The sequence below is a fragment of the Zonotrichia leucophrys genome, unplaced genomic scaffold (genome assembly GCF_028769735.1).
Source record: "Zonotrichia leucophrys gambelii isolate GWCS_2022_RI unplaced genomic scaffold, RI_Zleu_2.0 Scaffold_138_119289, whole genome shotgun sequence".
Taxonomy (NCBI): domain Eukaryota; kingdom Metazoa; phylum Chordata; class Aves; order Passeriformes; family Passerellidae; genus Zonotrichia; species Zonotrichia leucophrys.
Genome location: NW_026992343.1, coordinates 50,292 through 71,186, shown reverse-complemented (window position 1 = coordinate 71,186; position 20,895 = coordinate 50,292). Strand labels below are relative to the sequence as shown.

Below are 20,895 nucleotides of genomic sequence, written 5' to 3'. Positions count from 1 at the left end.
GCGTGGTGCTAAAGCCAACTACTGCCTTGAACCCTGCTGTGTTCCTCAACCCTTCTGCAAGGCATCAGCATATCCAGCCCAATAGGGAAATATTTGGGAGCATCCACTACCCTCCTGTAACAGCAATAATGCACTGCAAAGCTCACCTGTTCAGGCAAGCCCAGGAGACTGATGAGCAGAACAAACTGCTGCAGAGGTGGCAGAACAAAGCAGCTTGTTGGCAATTCTTTCAAAATTGTGAACCTTTCCAGATCAGACCTAGAACACCATGATGAAAACAATCATTCAACAAAATTCTTAAACATTTGATTTAGTCCTGAAGGGTGGTGGATAGCAACAAAACAACACGTTAGAGTGCCTCAAGCAGTAATGAATCAAACTGAAGAAGACAAAGATAAAGAAACCCATTGGGGTATTGGAGGTTCAGGAGACAATTTGGAAAGGCAGCTACTTCATGTTAGGCTGACAGGGACTGTGACAACTTAAATGCAAAAGCTCCTTACAGATGAATGCAGAATTTTACAAAAGACTACTCTTAGGGATCCCGAACCAGGGAAGTAGTGCAAGAGATTAATGCCAATGGCATTTTTCTGATTTAGCTCAGCAAGAAGAGTAAAACTTCTTAGGTCTTCTCTGCATGGCCAGAACTTTTTCATTGTCACACCAAACAGAGCTAAAGAAGTACCTCTAGTAAAAATCAAAGAAATACTACTAAGACTAGGGATTCCTTTTGGAATGTCATCAGATAGGGAGTCTCATTTCATTAACCAAGCAAAATTTATGTGAAACACTGCCAGGTAAATGGGGCCCACTTAGCCCTTGGAGGTCATGCCCCAGCAGCAAGGCTGAGACCAAATCTGAGTCCAAAACCAGAAATGAGTTAATGTTTCCTGGAAAAGTCATTGAAGTGACCATATGTCCTGGGTTGACTATATGATGCTTTTATCCCTAGTCGTTTCATTCTGTTTATGTTGAATCATAATAATTTTTGTACCTTTAAGAGTGTTCCAGAGAGTGAAGGCGGGGAGAGAGGAAGCGCATAGTTTGTTTTCAGACGCTGCACTCACTCCGCCACATTCCTGCTCCTGCCTGTGTTGTCTGTGGACAGACAGCGGGACAGAGCTCTTCTTTTGCTTTATACTTAGTTTTCAGCTAGCTGAGGCAAAGAAGTTCCCTGGACTGTTTTTTTCCCTTTTTATTTTGACCTCATGAAACTGCTCTGAACTGAGCACCCAGGAGAGCACCAGCAGCTGCACCTGGGGCCCACCGGGCCAGGCCCGACCTGAGACAATTGCAGCACCTGAAAGACTGATGAGAGACTGAGTGAGCTGCTGCTTGAACCCAGGGTTTTTCTCAGTTTGTCATCTCTTTTAGAGTGGCAAGGGCTCTCGTTGTTTGATATTGTTTTGGTTTTATTGTTTAATAAACAGGTTTTTTCCACCTTTCTCCAAGGAGGTACTTTTCCTTCCCGGACCAGTTGGGGGGAGTGGCCGATTGGATCTGCTTTTCCCACCGGAGCTCCTTTGGGGGATTCTTCCCCAAAGTTGCTCTGAACCTGGACACCACAAGAGCTTCCCCTTGCACTATTGAGGATCAGAATTCACATGGCTTCTAAAGAAAACATGAGGCCATAGAAAATGCTCTATGGAAGACAATACCAAATTGCAATCCTTTCAAGAGAAAGTCATATGATAGGAAAGGAAAATTTAAGACAGTTTTTATTATCTTTGTGAATAGTGCTCTCAGTTTTGCGCAGGTTTCTGGTGTGACCATCCCTGGTTGCTTTGGATTATCAGGTATATCCTCATCAACCTGGAGACTGTGTCTTATGCCAGAAAGCACAGCAACAAGGCACTTAAGCAAAAGTGGACAGGACCATTTCAAGCGTTCCCACGCACTCCTGCAGCAATTAAAGGGGATGGGACCAGTACATTGATAGACCTTCCCACAAGAAATGCCAGCCCCAACACATAAGGAACTGGAGGGGAAAATATAGACAAGAATTTGAAGACTCAATTTGTTAAAGCATGAAAATAAAACCTTTTTGTGCCGTGTAGAATTAGTTAGAAGAAATGTCATAAAAGGTAAGATGAATCATGAAGGGGTAACTATGAAAAATCCTCACTCTCAGCCCACCCTCACCACCAGCATTCCTGCATGCTCTATCAACCAGCAGCAGCCACCAGGCCAAGAGGAGGCTCCCAGCACAATTCACCCCATGTCCCCCACAGCAGTGTTCCTGGGGCTGCTGCACTGCAGAGCTGCAGGAGCAACCCCTGACCCAAGCAAAAATGCATCCAAGTCTCCGGGTTTAAGAGGTGACATTTTGTTGAACTTCCCTTGAAGGAGAGCAGAAGGGCAACGATGGCTCAGCTGTTCAATCACAAAACACCCCCAGATCTCTCAGGCATGGGGACTCCATATCGCTGGCTTGGATGCCATTGAGGAATTTGTAGAACACTCTCTAAGGAAGAAAAGGGCATTCACAGCCACCTTTCAGTGTTCCCAAATATTGTCCTCCTTCATGCAATTTCATATCCTTTCCTAAAAGAAGATTATGACTTTGTTGGTAACATGTCTTCCTTTTCAGCTGAATTAATAAATGGCAGGAAATTTAGGAAAACGACTAGACTTAAAAGTCCCCATAGGTGTGTGCAGGAATCAGCATCTGTAACTCTCTAGAAAGGCTGGTTCTGACAGACTAGTTTGGACAAAGCTACAAAACTCATTGAGGTCTTGAAGGGACACTTGAGCCCCATTTCTCTTTAAAACCCATTGAAATACCTTGCCCCAAACACTTCTCCACGTGTTTTACAAAACTCTTGCAGGGCGGAAAGGCATTTCTGTGCTCTTCTGCTGAGCCAGCAAAGGCTTCTTGAAGATAAGGAAGCCTCATATCTCTCTCAAGGAATTTCCAAGGTTATCACCATGACAATATGAAGAAAGAGAGAGAAAAAAGTGTAGGCAAAAAGATCTGGACTGTGATTGCTTTACACTGTGGCGTGGCTCCTGCAGAAAGCGTTGTATCTTCTTTGTCACAGCTGGGCAGTGTATATGTTGGTTAAATAAATGTAAGCACCTTGTAAAACTGTAAAAGCAACATCTTCCTTAGATAAATAAGTCTAAACAGCCTTCTGAGTGAGTCCTGGTGCTTTGCACCATGTTGGGCTCAATACAAACACTTGCAAAGATCTGGATATTCCTTGGCTCACTGACAAGGTGAGGCCATGATTTACAAGCAGTCCCGAGAGCTGCTTCAGCTGACACCTTAGAGCAGCCCCTGTGCACTCCTCTGTAACCCTGTTCTGAACAAGGTCGTTTGGGGACGGGATTGTACAAACTTCAATGCCTTTGAGAGCTTTGGCAAAGAGTTTGCATTAAGAGCAAAGGTCAAAAAACAACCCCATGCTTATCATGAACAATTTCTATTTGCTGCAATGCTTTCCTAAAAAGTGCATAATTTCGTAGTACAGGTAGTGGGCTTCCACCCTCTACTGATAAATTTATTTCAGTGGACAAACTTAAGTCTTGAAAAACAGGACTGAGCAGAAGAAACCCACTCCAAATATGATACAAGCCACAATGACAGAAGGAATTACCAAAAGTGAGATTTCTTTATTCTTGAAGTTCAATACTATCATCTTTCAAATTCTTAAACTTACTAAATTTCTTTGAATTAATCCTACACTTTTAAGAAATAATCTACTAAATACTAAACAAACCTACGGTTCAATACTAACTTAAACAATCCTAAAATCTAATCCTCTTGTTGAAATGAGAAATTCAGAGTTCACAGATGTCACGAGGCTGAAGCAGATGTCTGGTGCCAGGACTCCACTCACTGCTGGTCATATTCAGAAATGCGCCTCTGAATATGGGCCAGCTTTTTGTGGAGGTACAGGCACCTGCTCTTCATTTCAGAGTAGCTGGGGCTACCCTGTGAAGGAGAAAGCAAAATTAGGGCATGCAAACACTTCTGCAGAGTCTAGAGTCTAATGTCCTTTGCTTTAGAAAAGCCTTGAGGCAAACCGTGACCCTGCAGCTCTGGTGTCACACGTACCTGTTGTAACTGCTGATAATCTGCTAGGATTGGATCATGCAGCCTCTACAAGAGAAAAAAAAAGTTATGAGGAATGTTTCACCACCTCCAAAAAATGAAAGCCTTGTCAAAACACTAGAAGTTCATTCAGTCTGAATCTAGACATTTTCTTCTCTGTCAGCCACCACTCTTCTCGGACGTTTGCAAAAACTAATCTTCATCTCCAAGCGTCATCCAAGATCTGCAATTAAGCCACTCAATAGGCAACAGAAAGAGCCTATGCTCTAAGACTCTGATTGCCACACCTCTCTCCTTACTGTTTCTTCACAGACAGCTCAAAAAAGGCATTTTGAGGGAAGGTCTGACAAAAATCAGACGCAGCCCAAGCAGTGTCTGAGCATATCTGCCAATTCCACAGGCTCCCTTTCTCTCACTAAGCAGCTCCAGGGAATCCAAAACACTGCTGTGATGATGAAGCACAGTCTTCATGGTTTTATCTTTCTTTACCTGATAGGCTTCAGAGCCTGGAGTCAGAGACTTCCATTGCTCCTGAAACTGTTTGAACTTCTTTGTGGTCTTGTCAATCACAGAGTGTAAATTCCGGTATTCCTCATACTCTGCATTAAAGTCATCCTTGTAGCGCTGGCGTTGCTCCAAGGAGACAATGGCTACATATTTTCTAATGGGAAAAATGAGACCCTTTTTCTAGGAGCGAACTCTAAGTGAACATTCTAGTATGTTTCTACTCATTAAAACACAGGTGTACTTTTTAGACCAAACACAGGGTAATATCAAACACAGACACCCAAGCTTTGAGTCTGATGGTCTGGGACTGAGAGTTTCTACTTTCAAGCTCATGTACTTCAAGAGAATGCAGTCACGTAACTCTAGGAATCTGTCCCATTTCTATGACACTTAGTTCCTTATAGTTTACATTGTAGAGGTTTTGTTCATTAGCAACTGGAGCACACTCACAAAACATTTACCCTCAAATTAAATGTCAAAGGACAAAAAACCACAGAAGCTTTAGAAAGAGGAGATACATTACTAAATTAGAATCTCTTCCCCTGTAGGAAAAAGTATTGATGATAATGACAAAACAGTATTAATGATAATATTTGATTCTTCAAGCAGACACCAGGTACATCAGTGACCATGGAACTGAAGCATTTGTAACACAGCCACTAAAACAATCTCTAGATCAACCTGGAACTACACCTCCTACACAAACCACACCTAAAGAGGGGAAAATTCATTAATGCCTAAAGCCACTGATGGGAGTCAAACCTTCTTCATTCCCTTCTCCCTCAAATCAAAAAGCATGAGGTTTACCAAGCGCATGATACAAATTCAACACGCAGCGAAAATGAGAAAAATAGACGCCACATCCCAACACACTCACACCAATGCTTCTGCTCCTCTCACCCTGAAGTCTTGTTCCTTTTGGATGAAACTAGCACCATTCACATGGCATTAAACATTTCAGACCGTCCTGTGTAAATTTTTAACAAGTTGAAACTCAGTACCAGATCTGAAAACAACTTGTGTCAAGGATGCACCCAAGGCTGGATGCACCTGACTAGTGTGCAGGATAAGTTTGAAAAGAAAATTCCAGATGCCTTGCAATATTTTGGGAGGCACCGGAGCAATGTGAGCCAGGGCCCTGCCGCACCTGCTCCAAAGGCCCCAGCTGCCCCAGGGCCCCAGAGCTGCAGGAGGCCTGACTGCCCTTGACAACATCCCTGCTCTCACACAAGCTGGCAGCAATTTCCAGTGTTTCACCACACACACTTCTCCCTCCCCTCCTGCAGTGCAAATTCGATCAGAGGGTGCAGCACCACTGCTGCAGCTGAGCCTGTGCAACTGCACTGCAGGAAGGGAGGGCCCGTCCGGGCCTAACCCACCTCTGTGTTCTTCTCTGCTCTGAGCCTTCCAGGCACAACTAAACCTACTCAAAATCATCCTTGCAGCACAGGAAAGAGCTGGACACTACAGCCCACTGAAAGTGGACAGAGTAAATTGCTCTTTTACTCACCTCAAGTAGTCTGGTTGGTCACTTCTTGCAGAGCAGGTGGAGGCAATGGAAGTCTCTTTCCTTGCTCCTGCACAGAAGCAGAATTTTGACACTCTTCACCAGGACATCATTAAAAGTGAAATGATCCCCATTGGACAGTCTTGAAAAAGTCCTTCAGAGATGTTCTTCTCACAGCAAATTACTCAGAAGCAGCAACAACATTTAATAATGTGGCACATATGACATTCTCCAAATAACCTCTTCCGGGAATTAGAAAAAGGGAATGCCCACTGTATTCTACAAGTTGTGAATTCCCATAGGGTTAGCCCCAGCTCAGCTATTTGTATTTGAAGTCCTGAGGTGCATCTGCACAGCCATTCAAGTCATGCAGCAACAGATGCACCTTCACGAAATACAACAGCTTGTGAAAGACAGAGAGAGGGAAAGAAGAAAGAGAAAAACAACCAGGTTCTAACGAGAAATAAAGAAGAAATCTGAATTTCTTCTCATGCCGGGTTTTTATCCCCACTTCCTCGCCAATTCCAGAGGCCCACAGTTCCAATGAGTGCCTGTACTCTTGTCAGTAGGAAAGCCAATTCCAATCTATAGGGCTTACTGCCACTATGGCTCCAGTACCCTGCAGCCAAACCCAGTGCTCCTCATTAACGTGGCAAAATGGGGTTGGAAACAGCTCTGCACTTGTGAATTGCCCTTTGCCTCTTGGCAAAGGCATTTGGGAAGCATTGAACAAAAAACCTTGAAGCCCTCTTTCCAAAGAAATGTTCAAGAATTACCATGATCATAAAAAGAGCCGGCATAAAGAAAAGTCAGCTGAAACAGGAAGGAACACTCAGGATCCCTGTAATTTCTCTCTACTTTCCGTTACAGGGCTTGTGTCAAGCATAAAAAACCCACAAGATCCTTCTATTCTTAACGAGTTTCCATTGCCATTGTTTACACAAAGTAGTCTTCTGAAAACTCAGCCATTCTTCAAAATCTTAAACCTATGTGAGCTGTAATTCTTGAGGAAAGAGCTGTTGTCGAATGTTCCACTTGCTTTTGTTGATTTTAGTGTTAAAATTATTACACCGTATAGCAGAAGAATGAAAAGAATTGAAAAAGTGGCAATACAACTTGACAGAAAAACCAATAGTCACACCAAGTTCAAGGCAACTTAGAAGAACAGCTTTGCTGTGAGCATTTCATTTCCAAAAGTGTGTTTGCCCTCATGACTCAGTCCACATGACAGATTCAGCTTAAGCCCATACTTGGAACACAGAACAGATTTTCCTTCTCCAGCTGGGCAGAAATTGGGAATTGGCTCCTGAAGAAAGCTTCCAATGTGTTTATAGATTCAAGGTGCTAGAGCACAATTCACTATTTAAGAATGTAGTCAAAGAAGAATGTTCCCATAAGGTAAGCCACCACAACAGGAATTTGAGAGAAACACAATTGGCAAGAAGAAAAGCACTTGGCCTAAAAGAGGTGAAGGTCTTGCTGGAGCGTCTCTCTCAGAAGGTCCCTGAGATGTCGCTTGGCTGGAGTTGGTGCTGTTCTGAGATGGAGCTGATTTTCTGTATGGATGGGCCAATATTTCATGTTACAATGCCTAAATATCAACTGTCAAAATTTGTTCGTTGCAGGGAATACAGAGTCCTTCAGTGTCAGGAGTCAAGCAAACAGCATGAAGCTGAGTTGAGGGAGCTTTTGGCAGGATATCAGGAAAACATTCATGGCCCAGAGGGTGCTTGAGCACTGCAACAGGCTCCCCAGGCCAGCGGTCACTGCAGGAACCTTCAAGAAGTCTTTGGACAACACTCTTGGGCACCTGCTGTGCTTCTCATGGTGTACTGTGCAGGGCCAGGATCCTGGCAGGTCCCTGCTACCTCACCATATTCTCACAATCTAAGCTTCATTAACTAGGGATTTTTCTGGTTTCCTTTCTCTGAGAGACTGAACTTACCCAGAAAGTATTAACTTCAAATTCTGTCTGTCTATTTCAGTGTAGCCAGGCCAATCAGTCTGAAGGGTTTGAAACAGATGTTCCTTCAGACTGAAGGAATTATCCTTTGCATTCCACTTGGCTACCTACAGGCAGACATGTAGGAAAACAAATCTTTATTATGTTTGCTTCATACAAACTACAGAAATGTGATTTATCCTGAACAGCTGATTGTGATCACCCAGTTAAAACTAATTAATATCCTTTTGTAGAGAGCTTGATTTTTCCTCTATCACATGAGTTTTAAGCCATATTAATGTTTCACCAATTGGAAAAAACCAAGTAACTCCCTTCATTTCTAGCAAGAGTTCCTTTGAAAACAACACTGAGAGCCACAATGTGTAAGGAGAGGGGGTCAGGCCCAGGTCCCTCATCATGTGGCTGAGCCAGGGTTCATTCCAGCAAAGTCCTGCCATGAGAAGGCCGTGCACAGGCATTGCTGTATTCCTTTGAAAAGAAATGAGGTTCATATCTTTCTCAAGACACATACAAAGTCTAATCAAAAAGATAAATTTAGGTAGTAAAACCTCAAGACCTCTGATATCAAAAGTGTTGGTTTAGACTTCATCTGCTGACACCTGCTCAGAGTTCCACAGAAAAGTCCATTGGGAAAGTCTCCATCAATAACACACTGAAAAACTCATCTAACACACGACCACCAACATCTGTCACAACTTTGACTTTACTTCTTAAAAACATGATAAACATTTATAATTTCGGTCTGTGTTGATGCCTGTCTGCCCACAGCTGAAAAAGAAATGTAAAAGTGACAACGATACCCAGAAACAGGGATTCACTTCTTCGAATCTGAACTCAGGTTGTGTTGGAAGGGAAGCAAGGGTGTGTGTACCACATCTCAGCAAGCTCACACTGCCCATTTCAGATTTATACAAAATAAACCCCCACTTACTCTGATGTCCACAAAAGCCTGAGCAAGGCATCTCAGGCTGCAAGGCTGCTCACACAGGACTTTCAGAATGCAAACCTGGACCCTGAGGCAGTTCACATCTCCTGCAGCACACTGACACCACAGAAATTTCCTCAAATATTGCAATGGAACAGGAGAAAATGCTTTCATTGTTTACCGTCTAAAGACTTCAGTTTTGAAAATATATAATCACCTTGGAATCTAAATGAGCTACTTCAGTTGGTATGGGAGAATATGGCTCTCATTATATTGTGAATGTCTTCAGGGTGAAAAAGCCTTGCCACTGCCTTTGGCAAACCCTGCTAGAAACTTCCCAGGTTTAGAGAATGAGTTCTTCAAAGTCTCTGTGGGATCACCAGAAACTCTATTGAATTTTCCTCCCTTGACTTAGATCCAAGACACTTTTTTCTTAGCTAAAGAAGAAGTCTTCCTACTTGATATATTGATGCATACATAACTCAGCACAGCCATGGGGAACAGGGAATATTGAAAAAGGAAGGACGGAACAGCTGCATCTTTCAATGCATGTATATCATATGGCTGGCTATAATAAGGATATACCAGTAGAATTCAGAGGAGCACTGGAGAAGTCACTGAATAAAAGAGTTCAAAGGAAGATCGAGATTTAATTCATATGACAGCAAAGAAACCTTCTGCTCAAAGTTTAGCTACCATCCTTATCATGGAAGATTGCCTGGAACAACCCTGGAAGGCAATCCCCACAGATCCCAGAGAAGCCACCAACTCTGTTCAAATGAAATGCTGGCCTCTGCAGTTCCTGAACTTCGCTGCTCTGGAACATCTCCCAGGAAATTTTAGGTACCATGACAAATCATTTCACACAATTGAGGAACTCCTGTGAAGATACTCCATGAAGCAGTTAAACAGTGCATGGAAAAGAAAGAGAATGGAATAGGTCATGAAGGGCAACAACACTGCAAAGTGTCACTCATTACCAGCCATTCTAGCAAACAACAATGCCCTAAAAGTTTGGAAGTTTTCTTTCTTTTAGTCCCATGGAACTGCAGCTTGAGACCTCTGGATGAAGTTGATGCAAAAATTCAACAGGGAGCATTTCCTAACTTGTTCATCAGTATCTAATTTAAAAAGTAGAGCAACAAGTGACAAGTAGGAAGAAAACAAGAGTGTGGCAGAAATAATGCTGGCACAAACTCCACCATCTCACCTGCTGAAGGATCTTGGAAAGGGTGCCCTTGTCCTTTTGCATGACTCCATCTCTCTGCAAGCGAGCAAGTAACTCTGGCTTCTTGTAAGTCCTCAGAGCAAGCAAATGAATCACCCTGTCCCTGTAGGGTCGCCGATAAACAGCACTGCAAGGCTTCTGTTCATTCTCTGCAGGCTTCGTGGGCTTTGTTCTCTTCTCCTCAGGGGCACAACAGGAAGAGTTTGGTTTGGCTCTTCTCACATCTGCTTGTTTTCCCAAAGGAAAGGAAAAAAGAAAAAGAGGTGTCAAATGGGGAGTTGGCAGAAGGCAAAAGGGTTGATTTAAAAGGATGATGGATCTTCTTGGGGACAGAGCTGATTTTGAATATCCTTGCGGATCTCTTTGAACTCACATATTCTCTGATTCCATGTAAAAGCCCAGTCCCTAACTGCTACTCTATGGATCATATTGTAAAGACATCCTGTACCCTACCAGCAAACACATCTCTGACCTGAGTTCTCTATGGAAGCCCAAAGCAAAATTGCCACCAAGTTCCACAAGTCTCACTACTGCCTGTCCTCAGACCCCAGGTATTCAATGTTAAGTATTCCCTTAGGATCTATGTAGACCACCAGCAAGAATCACACAAATCATCACTCACATGTGAAACAGAACATCCCCAATGAGAAATTCAGAAGTTGAGTTTTGCCTCACCCAAAAACCCACCATGGTGCTGCCTTAAAATACTCTGCACTAGGCTAAGGCAGAGCAAGAGCTGCACTTGCAGGGGCGGAGATGTCCGTGCAGGCATGTGACTGCAGCCACAGCCAGGTCAGAGCCTGTTTTGCTCAGGGCAGCTGGCTGGGCCTGGCTCAGCTCACTGCTGCAGGCAGCGCCACTGAGTGCCTGGAAGGGGAATGTGCACCTGGTGTCTGCCTGGAGCCAGGCTCCTTGGCGAACTAGCACTCAGAACAGATCAATACAAATGGCACCTCCTAAGCACATTGTGCTTTGTGGGAAAGGTTGGTATCTGTGGGCAAGATGACATCAATGTTTTCCTTTCACTTTCCTTGAAAGAACCCAGTGTAGTCATGTGGCAACATTCACTTATTAATGACTATGACAAAATTAAATCAAGCATGGTCTTCCATATTGACCTTATAAAATTCTCTGTGGTTCTTCTTCAAGGTCATTTTCTTTCAATTTCCCAATTAAATTTATTGGATATTGACAGTGCTTAGGTACTCCAAATCCAAAATCTTAGCTACCAAAGCAGTGAAATTGAGTGCATAAGGTTGTCCAAACCTTGACCTCCATGCTCCAAATTCCAACCCATCAGGCAGTATGGGAACAAGGAAGAGCAGACAGGCTTTCTCAGAGGAAAACAAACCAGTGGCTGAATGACGTGACAAGAGACTGCAAGGCTGACCTGAGGCCAAACCACCTCCAGGTTGAGATCTCAGAACACAAGAAATTCCCTTTCCAATGAATGTGCTACAGAATTCAATTACCAAGTTGAAAATCTTACAGACATTGAGCAACATTATGAAAGGCAACCATACCTCCAAATGAGTTACACGATTTGACATCCTGTGCACTTCCAATGTGAGACGCCTCCCTGGCATTTGTCTAAAAACCAAAATAAATTTTCTGTAAAACTTCAGCCTACTTTTATTACTGCTCATTAACTAGGCCCTTCATTTTAAACAAGCGCTATATTTGCAAAGGTTTCCGGTCACATGACCGGGAAGGGCTGCTTTGACACAGCTCTCCCTCTGAAACAGGCGGCTACAAAAAAAAGTGCTGTGAAGGAGCAACCTTCACTTAGCCTCTAATGCAACCAAGCCTTCAAGTAGCAAGTCATCCTTTCCCAATTCCTGGAATTTCTAGGCACATGTTTCCCTTGAAATCAAGTGCCTGAGAACAATTGAACTGGCCAGCTTATCTCAGCTAACAATCCTGATGAGCGTGGTTTACAAAGGTTTATCAAGAATTCAGGGCAGGACCCTGCATTGGGATTTATTTGGCACTATGGAAGCACATCATGGAGTAAGGTCCAAGAAGAATTTCACCTGCACAATCTGAATTTCGACTCTCAACAGGCAAGAAAACCCTTTCTCTTTTCCCCAGTTCTAGATGCAATTTTTTGCATAGATGTGAAATGGAAACAGTTTATCCTAGGTTAGTCAGAGGTTACAAAATTTGGTTTGCTTGGCTGAACTCATCATTTAGTACAGAATGTGTCACATTCTAGTGGAATTTAAAAATCACTAAAATGTTTATTAGCCTAAGTACACTTTTAAATAATAACAACTACAGCCATCTACCTTCTTCATTCTGAAGGCAAAATTGGCTGAGATAAAATCTAAAATGCTATGATAAATGGACTGAAAATTCTGGATTAAGTACCATGAAAAGGGAGATACCACTACACAATACAAGATAGAATATTGCTCTATGGAAGGAATTCTGTAATTTAGAGCCAATGAAGATTAATTTCTTTGTTTACTAAAAGTGTATCGTAACTAGAAAAGCTTTGAAATGGTGCACATGTGGCTGCCGTTCTCCACTATGCATCGCAGCCAGGAATAAAGTAATGCTACTCCTAATACTAAAAAATAGTTTCAGGAAGTTTCTTTTGTCCTGACATGTTCTCTGAGTATAGTACAAACATGGAACCGTGAGAAATCCATGCATTTTGGCCATGAGTCATGTCCACAGCATGAATTTCCTGAATGTTGAAGCACAGAGAGTATCTGACTATCACTGGCGACTCCTCTATGTCATCCCTGAGATCCATTTCCATCCCTGAGAGCAACCTCCCACTTCCACAGACACCTCCTCTGTGTCATTGCTGTGAGTCGCTTCCCCCCGGGCAGCTGCCTCAAAGGGGCCTTTGGAGCACCAGTGGGGCCCCAGCCCTGCCCAACAGCTCCCGCGGGCTCAGCAGCACCTGACACCAACACCATGGCCAAGCCCCCACCCGCTGCCAACCCACAGAGCCCCACACCTGCCCCTCACCTCTTGCTCTTGGCACCTCTGGCTCACCCTGACGGGCATGGCAGTGCTGGTGGGGACCCTGTGGGACGCAGTGCGGATTGGGGCCCTGCGGAACTCACTGGATCCTGCCCAGGCCCGCAGCTCCGCCATCTCACTCTGTCTCGGCTGCTCCAGCTCCCACACACACACTGATCCTGCTGAATAATCTGCAAATGTAGAATACTTCTTAGGAAAGATGTATTCTTAGGAAAATGTGTTCCTGGGTGTTAGGCCTTTGTGGCTTCCAAGCCTCATCAAGAAGAAGGGAGAAGATGAGACAGAGTAGGTGAAGTGTCTGGGAGAGGTGAAGGGTCTGTGGAGCTAAAGCTGAAGGAGAGGCCGCGTTCCAGAGACAGCGAGGAGACAGAGAAAGAAAAACAGAAAAACCACGAGGTCAATCTGCCCCCGACCTAGGATAAAGAAGAATTAGTGCTAAGTGTCATGCAAGATGAATATGTATGAACTTATTGTGAAACTGTATGCATATGCATTTGGAAGGGGGATAAAAGGAGGTCTGAAATCTTCAGGGTACGCATGCCCTTTTGGGGAGTCTTGCGTCCGGCGCGCGTCGTAATAAAAGCATACCGGGCTTTACAACTTTTACAAGTTGTGAGGTTTCTTCTTTTCTCCGCAAAACATTTTGGCGAGCCAAGGCAGGAGTTCTCTGTCCCCGCGGGGCAGGGGGGATAGACGGACCTCCATGGCGCGCCCCAGGATTTTTTCCTGGTGGGGCTCCGCTTGTCTCAACTTGCCACCTGCGAGGACAGACAACGACCCGCTGGCCTGCGGAGGAGAATACGGTATGTATGGGGCCCCAGGGGGGGAGGAAGGAGAGAAAGGGAGTAAACCACCCAGAGACGTCTGGGTTCATGGGTTCAGCTGATAGAGCAGCTGTATTAGAGATGGGGTTCAGCTGATAGAGCAGCTGTATTAGAAACGGGGTTCAGCTGATAGAGCAGCTGTATTAGAGGCCGGGTTCGTCGTTCTGATGGAGCAGACCGCTAGCGGCTTTGGGGGTAAGCCGGGTGAACCCGTGTATGTGTGTATTGAGGATTCATAGTTCTGATGGAGCAGAACTGGTGAGCCCGTGTGTTTTGTTTGTGTGTGTGTGTGATGTCCGGACACTGTGTTGCTGTATGGTTAATGTGTGTGGCCAGTGCACTGTGTTTGTGATCGTGCAGGTGATATGTGTATGGTGTATAAAAGAGAGTAAATCTACAGTGCCCTACAGTGCGGGGATGGGTCAGTACTCCCCGTGTTTGAAGCAGCCGAGTGAGGCCAGAGGCGCCGGCTGCAGCAGGCTGCGGGGGCAGGGAGAGAAGTGCCCCGCAGAGAAGTGAGTGGAGGAATGTCAGTGATGGTATTTATCGTGTTTGAATGTAGTGATTTGTGTAGATTTGGTACATTTTAACCGTGAGTATGAGCTCAGAGAGTTCCTTTGCCTTGGATGTTTGGACTTGATCTCTAGACTGTGTGCTGTTATTTTGATTGTGTCCAGGAAAAATTGATTTGAGTAAATGCCGAATTATGGTGTGCTGTGTTGTGTTGAGAAAAGTGAGCACTTTGAGAAATATGCCCTTCCCCAGTGATTTTGTGTGGTGATTTTCTTCCGCTGCATTGTGGTAATTTGATTCTCAGATTGTATAGTGGTGTTTGTGGAGATTTTAAGATTTTGTTGCAACAAGAGTAGCATTTTACATAGGAGAGCTATAGTACGGTGATTTATGTTTAACTTCGATAAAGTGAGTTAAAAGAATTCCAAGAATTCTCCCCCTCACAGCAATTCAAGCCTTGGCTCTAGTGAATTTGAGATAAGGCGGGGGGGGGGGGGGGGGGTGCGTGTGTCTGTGTCTGCAGGTATATCAGAGTTTTGGCTGTGACTAGCACAGCCCTTTTGCAAAGCAGCAAAACAAGTGTAAGTAGACACAATGCTTAATTAGATTGTGCAAGAAGAGAACTAGAAAAGACTGATATTTTGTAAAACAGAGTTTATATAGAAGGGATGAATGAGATGAATTAGTTAATGAGACTTATGAGATTTATGAGACTTCGGTTGGTACTGCAGTAAGTCTTTACTGGAAACAATCTGCTGAAAGGATTTAAAGTTCTCTGTAATAAACAGAATAGCCAGCCTTTGCGGGCAATTTTGGGGAGCCTTTGGTACATCAAGAGGCTAGCAGGCTGTGTGAGGTGACAGTGGCTGCGCCCTGGGCACAGGGACAGCTCTGGCTGCCCTGTCTCCCCAGGGAACACGGGAATGGCCTGTGGGCAAAAGCTGGATGTGCAGGTATTATTGCAGTGCGGTGTTTATGAGAAACACTGATATTGCTGTTTTGCTGTTCCAATAAGTGTCAGGGTACACGCCCCGAGTGTAAATTACAGGTTTCTGGTCAAGCGGATTCAGAACCTAAGGTCTTAGAGCTTGTGTGTGGGAATCACATCTGATACCTGCCACCTGGAGCTGTGTGTATAGGAGGAAAGCTGAGAAACTACTGTGGAGGTCTGTAAAAAGGTTTGAATGGAAGCGGGATAGGGCAAGGAGAAATAAATAATAAGAACTGACCAGAGCAAACAGGTTCCTAAATTAGCCCCTTTTGGGAGGGGCTCATTGGGAGGAGGTTGCCAGTAAGAGCAGCTCAGAAAATAAAAAGATTTATAGTGCTTCATTGCTGTTAGTACTGTTTTATAATAGGAAGATAAATGGGATAGTTTTTGTATGCTGAAATGTCTTTTGTTTTAAGAAATCACCCAGAATGACAAAGAGACTGTGAGATCAGACTGCTCTCTGGTCTTGGCCCCTGAAAAGGAAAACAAGGCAAAGAGAAAGCAAATCAAACATGTTGTTCAGCATGCAGCATAAGATAGCAACGTATGAAATCAGGCAAGGGTTATCACGCTGAAATGCGAAGCAATCACAGTTCGCAAAATGAGTACATATGATTTGTAAAGGCTTCCTCCCAAGGTAAGGGAGGAGGGGTAAAGGTAACCTTCCCAAAAGGGAAGAATTTTTGTCAGCACAAGGGTCATGTGTTCAGTTTTAAATAAAGCTTTAGTACCTGTGGAGAATGTTTATGTTGTAGTGTGGGGAATGAACAACTGGCCAGTCTGAAAAGGCATACTTTTGCAAACCTTTAAAGTAACATGTGTACTATGTGTACCTAAAAGCTTTTGTACAATTCGCTCAATTTGCTAAACATTCTCAAATGAGAAAGGTTACTCTGGAGGCAAATAATATAAAGATGTTAGGCTTAATATTAACAGACACTGAAATTAAGAAAGACATTAGTAAGGAGATATTAGAATAAGTAAATAAGTGTTTTCAAGGGTATGGGCCTCTGCTGCACCAGGGAGAGTGAAAGATGCTCCCCCATGGGATGCTCCCCCATCAAGCTTAATGAAAGAACACAACCAGTGAGAACTGAGTAGTACTCTCAAAAGGAAGGTAAGGAAGGAATCAGTCCAATAACTGGTAGTACTGGATTAAGGGCTGTCAATAAGATAACACAGAATTTGTACCCTGTGGTAGCAAATCCATAGACCTTACTAACTTGTTTAACACCTGAGCTAACCTGGTTCACTGTTTTAGGTCTAAGAGATGCCTTCTTTTGCCTCCCTATCCATGAAGCCAGCCAGAACATTTTTGCATTCAAACACAAGCTCACACAGTCCATGTGCCTGAAGGCTTCAAAATTCTCCACTCCGATTGGAGAACAGCTTGCAAGGACCCAGAGTCCCAGGAAGCTCCACAAGAGGAAAGGAGGCTGTTGCAGTACATAGATGGTCTTCTAGTAGCCACTCGGACGAGGGAAGCAAGAGAAGCCTGGACGGTAAGCCTTTTGAATTTCCTAGGACTCCAAGGATGCAGAGTCTCAAAGAAAAAGGCACAGGTAGTGAAACAGAAGGTAATCTACCTGGAGTAAGAAGTGAGTGCTGAGCAGCAGACTTTAAGGCAGGGAAGCCCTATGCCAAACCCTGAACCCCAGACAACGAAAGAACTCCAAACCTTCTTAGGCATGGCAGTGTAGTGCCAGCTGTGGGTTCATAATTGTGGACTGTTCTCCAGACCCCTCTATGCTCTTATTGCCAATGGGAACTGAGATCTCCAGTGGACAAGAGACACCACACGGGCCTTTCGCCAGCTAGAGAGTCCCCTCATGTCGGCTCCAGCTTTGAAACTTCCAGATGTAAGTAAAGCATTCTTTCTATTTTTCCACGCAAGGAATTGCTCTGGGAATATTGGCTCAGGACTTGGGTCCATACCGGAGGGCAGTTGCTTACCTCTCTAAGCAACTAGATGCAACAGCCAAAGGATAGCCAGGTTGCCTCAGAGCTGTAGCAGCAGTTGTGCTGAACATTCAAGAGGCACACAAGTTTATCCTGGGACAAAAATGACTGTGCTAGTGTCCCACACAGTGTCTGCAGTACTGGAAGTAAAGGGTGGCCACTGGCTTTTCACCAGAGAGGTTTCTGAAATACCAGGCCATCATGGTAGAGCAAGATGACGGAGAGATAGTGGTGACTAATATTGTCAACCCAGCTTCTTTTCTCAGTGGAATCAAGGAGAAGCAGTACACCATGATTGACTAGAGACCACTGAAGCTACCTACTCCAGCCGCCCAGACTTAAAGGACACTCCTCCGGACGATGCAGAGACCTGGTTCACTGACAAGAAAGCGACATTGCAAAGTTCACAGTGACTACCTGCAGAGAGGTAATAGAGTGTGGACCCTTACCAACAGGTACCTCTGCAGAGGATGCTGAGATAAATGCATGGACCCATGCCTTAGAAACAGCAAAAGGCATTCAGAGTTGTGCATGCACATGGAGCCATCTGGAAGGAGAGGGGACTGCTGACCTCACAGGGAAAGAAGAGACAATCCAGCAGCTGGAAGCAGTTCAGTTACCTGAAAAGGCATATTAAGGCACACCAGAGAGTGAGCTTAAAATTGGAGGAAAGAAATGAGCTGGCGGATGGAGAGGCAAAGAAAGCAGCAAAGGGTGAGGTACAGATTTTCCTCGAAGGTAAGCCATAATACAATAATACTAACCAAAAGAGACGTACAACTGCAAGGGGTGGGCTACCATTGAAAGAGAGCTAGTAATCCCTTCCCATTTTCGTGGTTACTAGTGAAGGAAGGGCACTAGAAAACACACTAGGGCCTAATTACTTAAAGCCTTTTATAGAGTGTGGCTCCTTTCTCAAAATGACCAAGGCTGCGAGTGATACAGAGTGCACTGGAATGAAGTGTTGACTTTGAAGTAGTAATTCCCACAGGCTTTCTAGAACACACATCTGATTGAAAGGGCTGTTGTATCATTGTCAGGAATCTATATGCCACTATCACTCAGGTGAGCTGATAATGTGATCCTTGCCTCCAGACTAACCTCAAAATACCCCCGGGCCAAAACTTGGTCAGACTGGGAGAGGCCATGGGCCTGTATAGCAGTGGCAAATCAACTTTTCAGAACTCCCAAGGAAAGGGGGGTATCAGTATTTACTGGTATTAATAGATACATTTTCAGGGTGGCCAGAAACATTCCCCACCAGAACTGTCAAAGCTCAAGAGGTGACCAGATCATTTTTACAAGAGATAATACCACGCTTCAGAGTTCCAGCCACAATATCCTCAGATAAAGAATCACCTTTCATTTCCAAAATAGTGCAACAGATTAGTAGCCATCTGGGCATAGATTAAGAACTTCACACCCCATACTGCCCCCAATCAAGCGGCCAGGGGGAGAGAATGAATCATTTGATTAAGCAGCAAATCGTAAGACTGGGGCAAGAAGCTCTTCCACTAGCACTATTGCAAATTCAAACTAAACCTTTTGAGCTAAAGGAATGCTGAATCCTTTTGGAATGCCTTATAGAAGACAATAGAATACAAGGGGAATGTCCAGAATGTCCACTTACATGGTGGCATTAAGCAAACAGCTCAGAGTAATTGAGAAACTTGTGGCTGGAACTCGGAGCAGGGAGTTGGATAGCCTGGGGTTGATGTATATGTTAAGTCTCTTACAGAGAAGACTTCGGAACCACAGTGGGAGAGACCACTGCAAGTACCTCTCACCACCTTCACTGCAATCAAAATCAAGGAGCAGAATGCTGGATCCATCACTCTCGGGTGAAGAAGGCCCAGAAGCCCCTTCAGGAGTGACACCAGGAGACAATGAACTGAGACTAAAACTTATTCGGGCAAAATGAGTATATTGCGGTCGGGAGTAGCTCATACTTTAGTGTACAGAATTGCTTTGTATGGAATTATAACTGAAGTTTTAGAACTAGAGAGTACCTCTACCCAAAGCAATGCTGAATGGCCTTGGTCCCTGGCATTTAATCAGTATACTGGATCCATAGGAAAACCTTTTGAGATAAAGAAGGTTTATATTAAACATATCTACTGTAGTAATCCACGAGAATCAAGTATGTGAGCAGTAAAAATAGCAAGAACAGGAGCTGTAAACACTTCAAGGAATCTGAAGAGAAGAAATCAAAGTAAAGTGCTTAGTCATCAATAGGATGGCTTATGAGAGACCAGATGTAATTAGTGTCTGAACCTCCCCTGGTGTATATGAGCACCAGGAAGTCTGTGATGACCTAAGTGAATCAGACTGTTGGTGTAATTTCACCCTGACACAGCCTGTAGAAGTGACCTGCCTTTGAGCTCAAGTTACTGTCAGATTTTCATTTGAATTCAAAGTGGACACTGCACTTTTTACCACAGCGGGGCCTTATAAGGTGATTTTCCTTATTTATAGCTATCCCTTTTCCTACTGAGATTTGGATCAGTGATTGTCCCAGTCTGAGGTGGTTGGATTCTGCTTAAAAGAGGTAGAGAGAGAGAGACCCCCTCAGAGCTCAGCAGCAGGCTGTAGGATTTTGAGCATCACTTTTGTGCTGAGTGTTTCAAATAGCAGAAACCTGATCCCAGTTTCTTCTGAGGCACTGCAATGAATTTAGGCTTTTCTCTCAAGATTTCCCCTCCATTATCTTCTGCCCTGAACACAGTCCACAGCTTGATCTTAGCTAAGGGCAAGGTGGGTGACCAGGAGAGACATTCCTGCTTGCCACACATCTGGGAAATCAGGTGCTTTGGAGGGAGAGAGAGAAGTTAAGATTCCCTGAAGTCTCTACATTTCAGAACAAACATCTGTCTCAAGTATGACCTAAACCTCTGTCAGATACACTTGTGAAGTGTGTCTGAATTTGTAGTAGGAGCCCAGCACATCCCTCTGGCAGGGAGGGATGATCATGGACAGAAAGCAGTTCCTGTTCCCCATAACAAACATCTAACTGGCATATTAGGGACAAGATTAGGAGTTTTAAATAGAATTGATTCAGAAATACTGATGAATAAACTGGCTGCTGCAGCAGGTAGCCTAACAAAATTGAAGCAGCCTTTATAGTAATCTCTACTGGCATTAGGAACTAGCCAGTGACAGATTTCAAAAGTACTGCCAAAGTAAAGAAGTATGAACAGGCCGGGGACCAAGACCACAAATTGATAGTAGAAGCACTTAGTATAGTTCAAGATAATGTGTCTTTAGCTTTCAGTTGTATACAAGCACAGTTATGGATACAAGCAACAGCAGCTCTGATCATATAGGAAAGGGGTGAAGGTAATTTTCCAGCTGAAATTCAGAAAATTGAATGGGATAATGCAATTGATTTTGAAAGGAAGTTTTAATCCTGGTGGATTATGGTGAA

The 20,895-nt window shown here is 44.0% G+C and overlaps 1 protein-coding gene across 1 annotated transcript; it reads right to left on the bottom strand.

The window, feature by feature from the left end:
- Positions 1 to 3,838: 3,838 nt before the first annotated feature.
- LOC135460971 (RNA polymerase II elongation factor ELL2-like) lies at positions 3,839 to 13,298 on the bottom strand. The gene is made up of 6 exons (XM_064737952.1): positions 13,197 to 13,298; positions 10,170 to 10,367; positions 8,017 to 8,141; positions 4,547 to 4,718; positions 4,061 to 4,105; positions 3,839 to 3,937 (listed from the first exon to the last, which is right to left on the bottom strand). The coding sequence occupies exons 1-6, from the start codon at positions 13,296 to 13,298 to the stop codon at positions 3,839 to 3,841; spliced, it is 741 nt and encodes a 246-aa protein (XP_064594022.1).
- Positions 13,299 to 20,895: the final 7,597 nt, after the last annotated feature.

Bases quoted from the DNA above. Each gene is read 5' to 3' on its own strand.
- LOC135460971 (XM_064737952.1), bottom strand. From the start codon at position 13,298: ATGGCGGAGCTGCGGGCCTGGGCAGGATCCAGTGAGTTCCGCAGGGCC. The intron at 10,368-13,196 runs GTGAGCCAGAGG...TGTGCCCCTGAG, and splicing joins GCACTGCCATGCCCGTCAGG to GAGAAGAGAACAAAGCCCAC. The intron at 8,142-10,169 runs GTGAGATGGTGG...GTCTGCCTGTAG, and splicing joins TTTCCAAGATCCTTCAGCAG to GTAGCCAAGTGGAATGCAAA.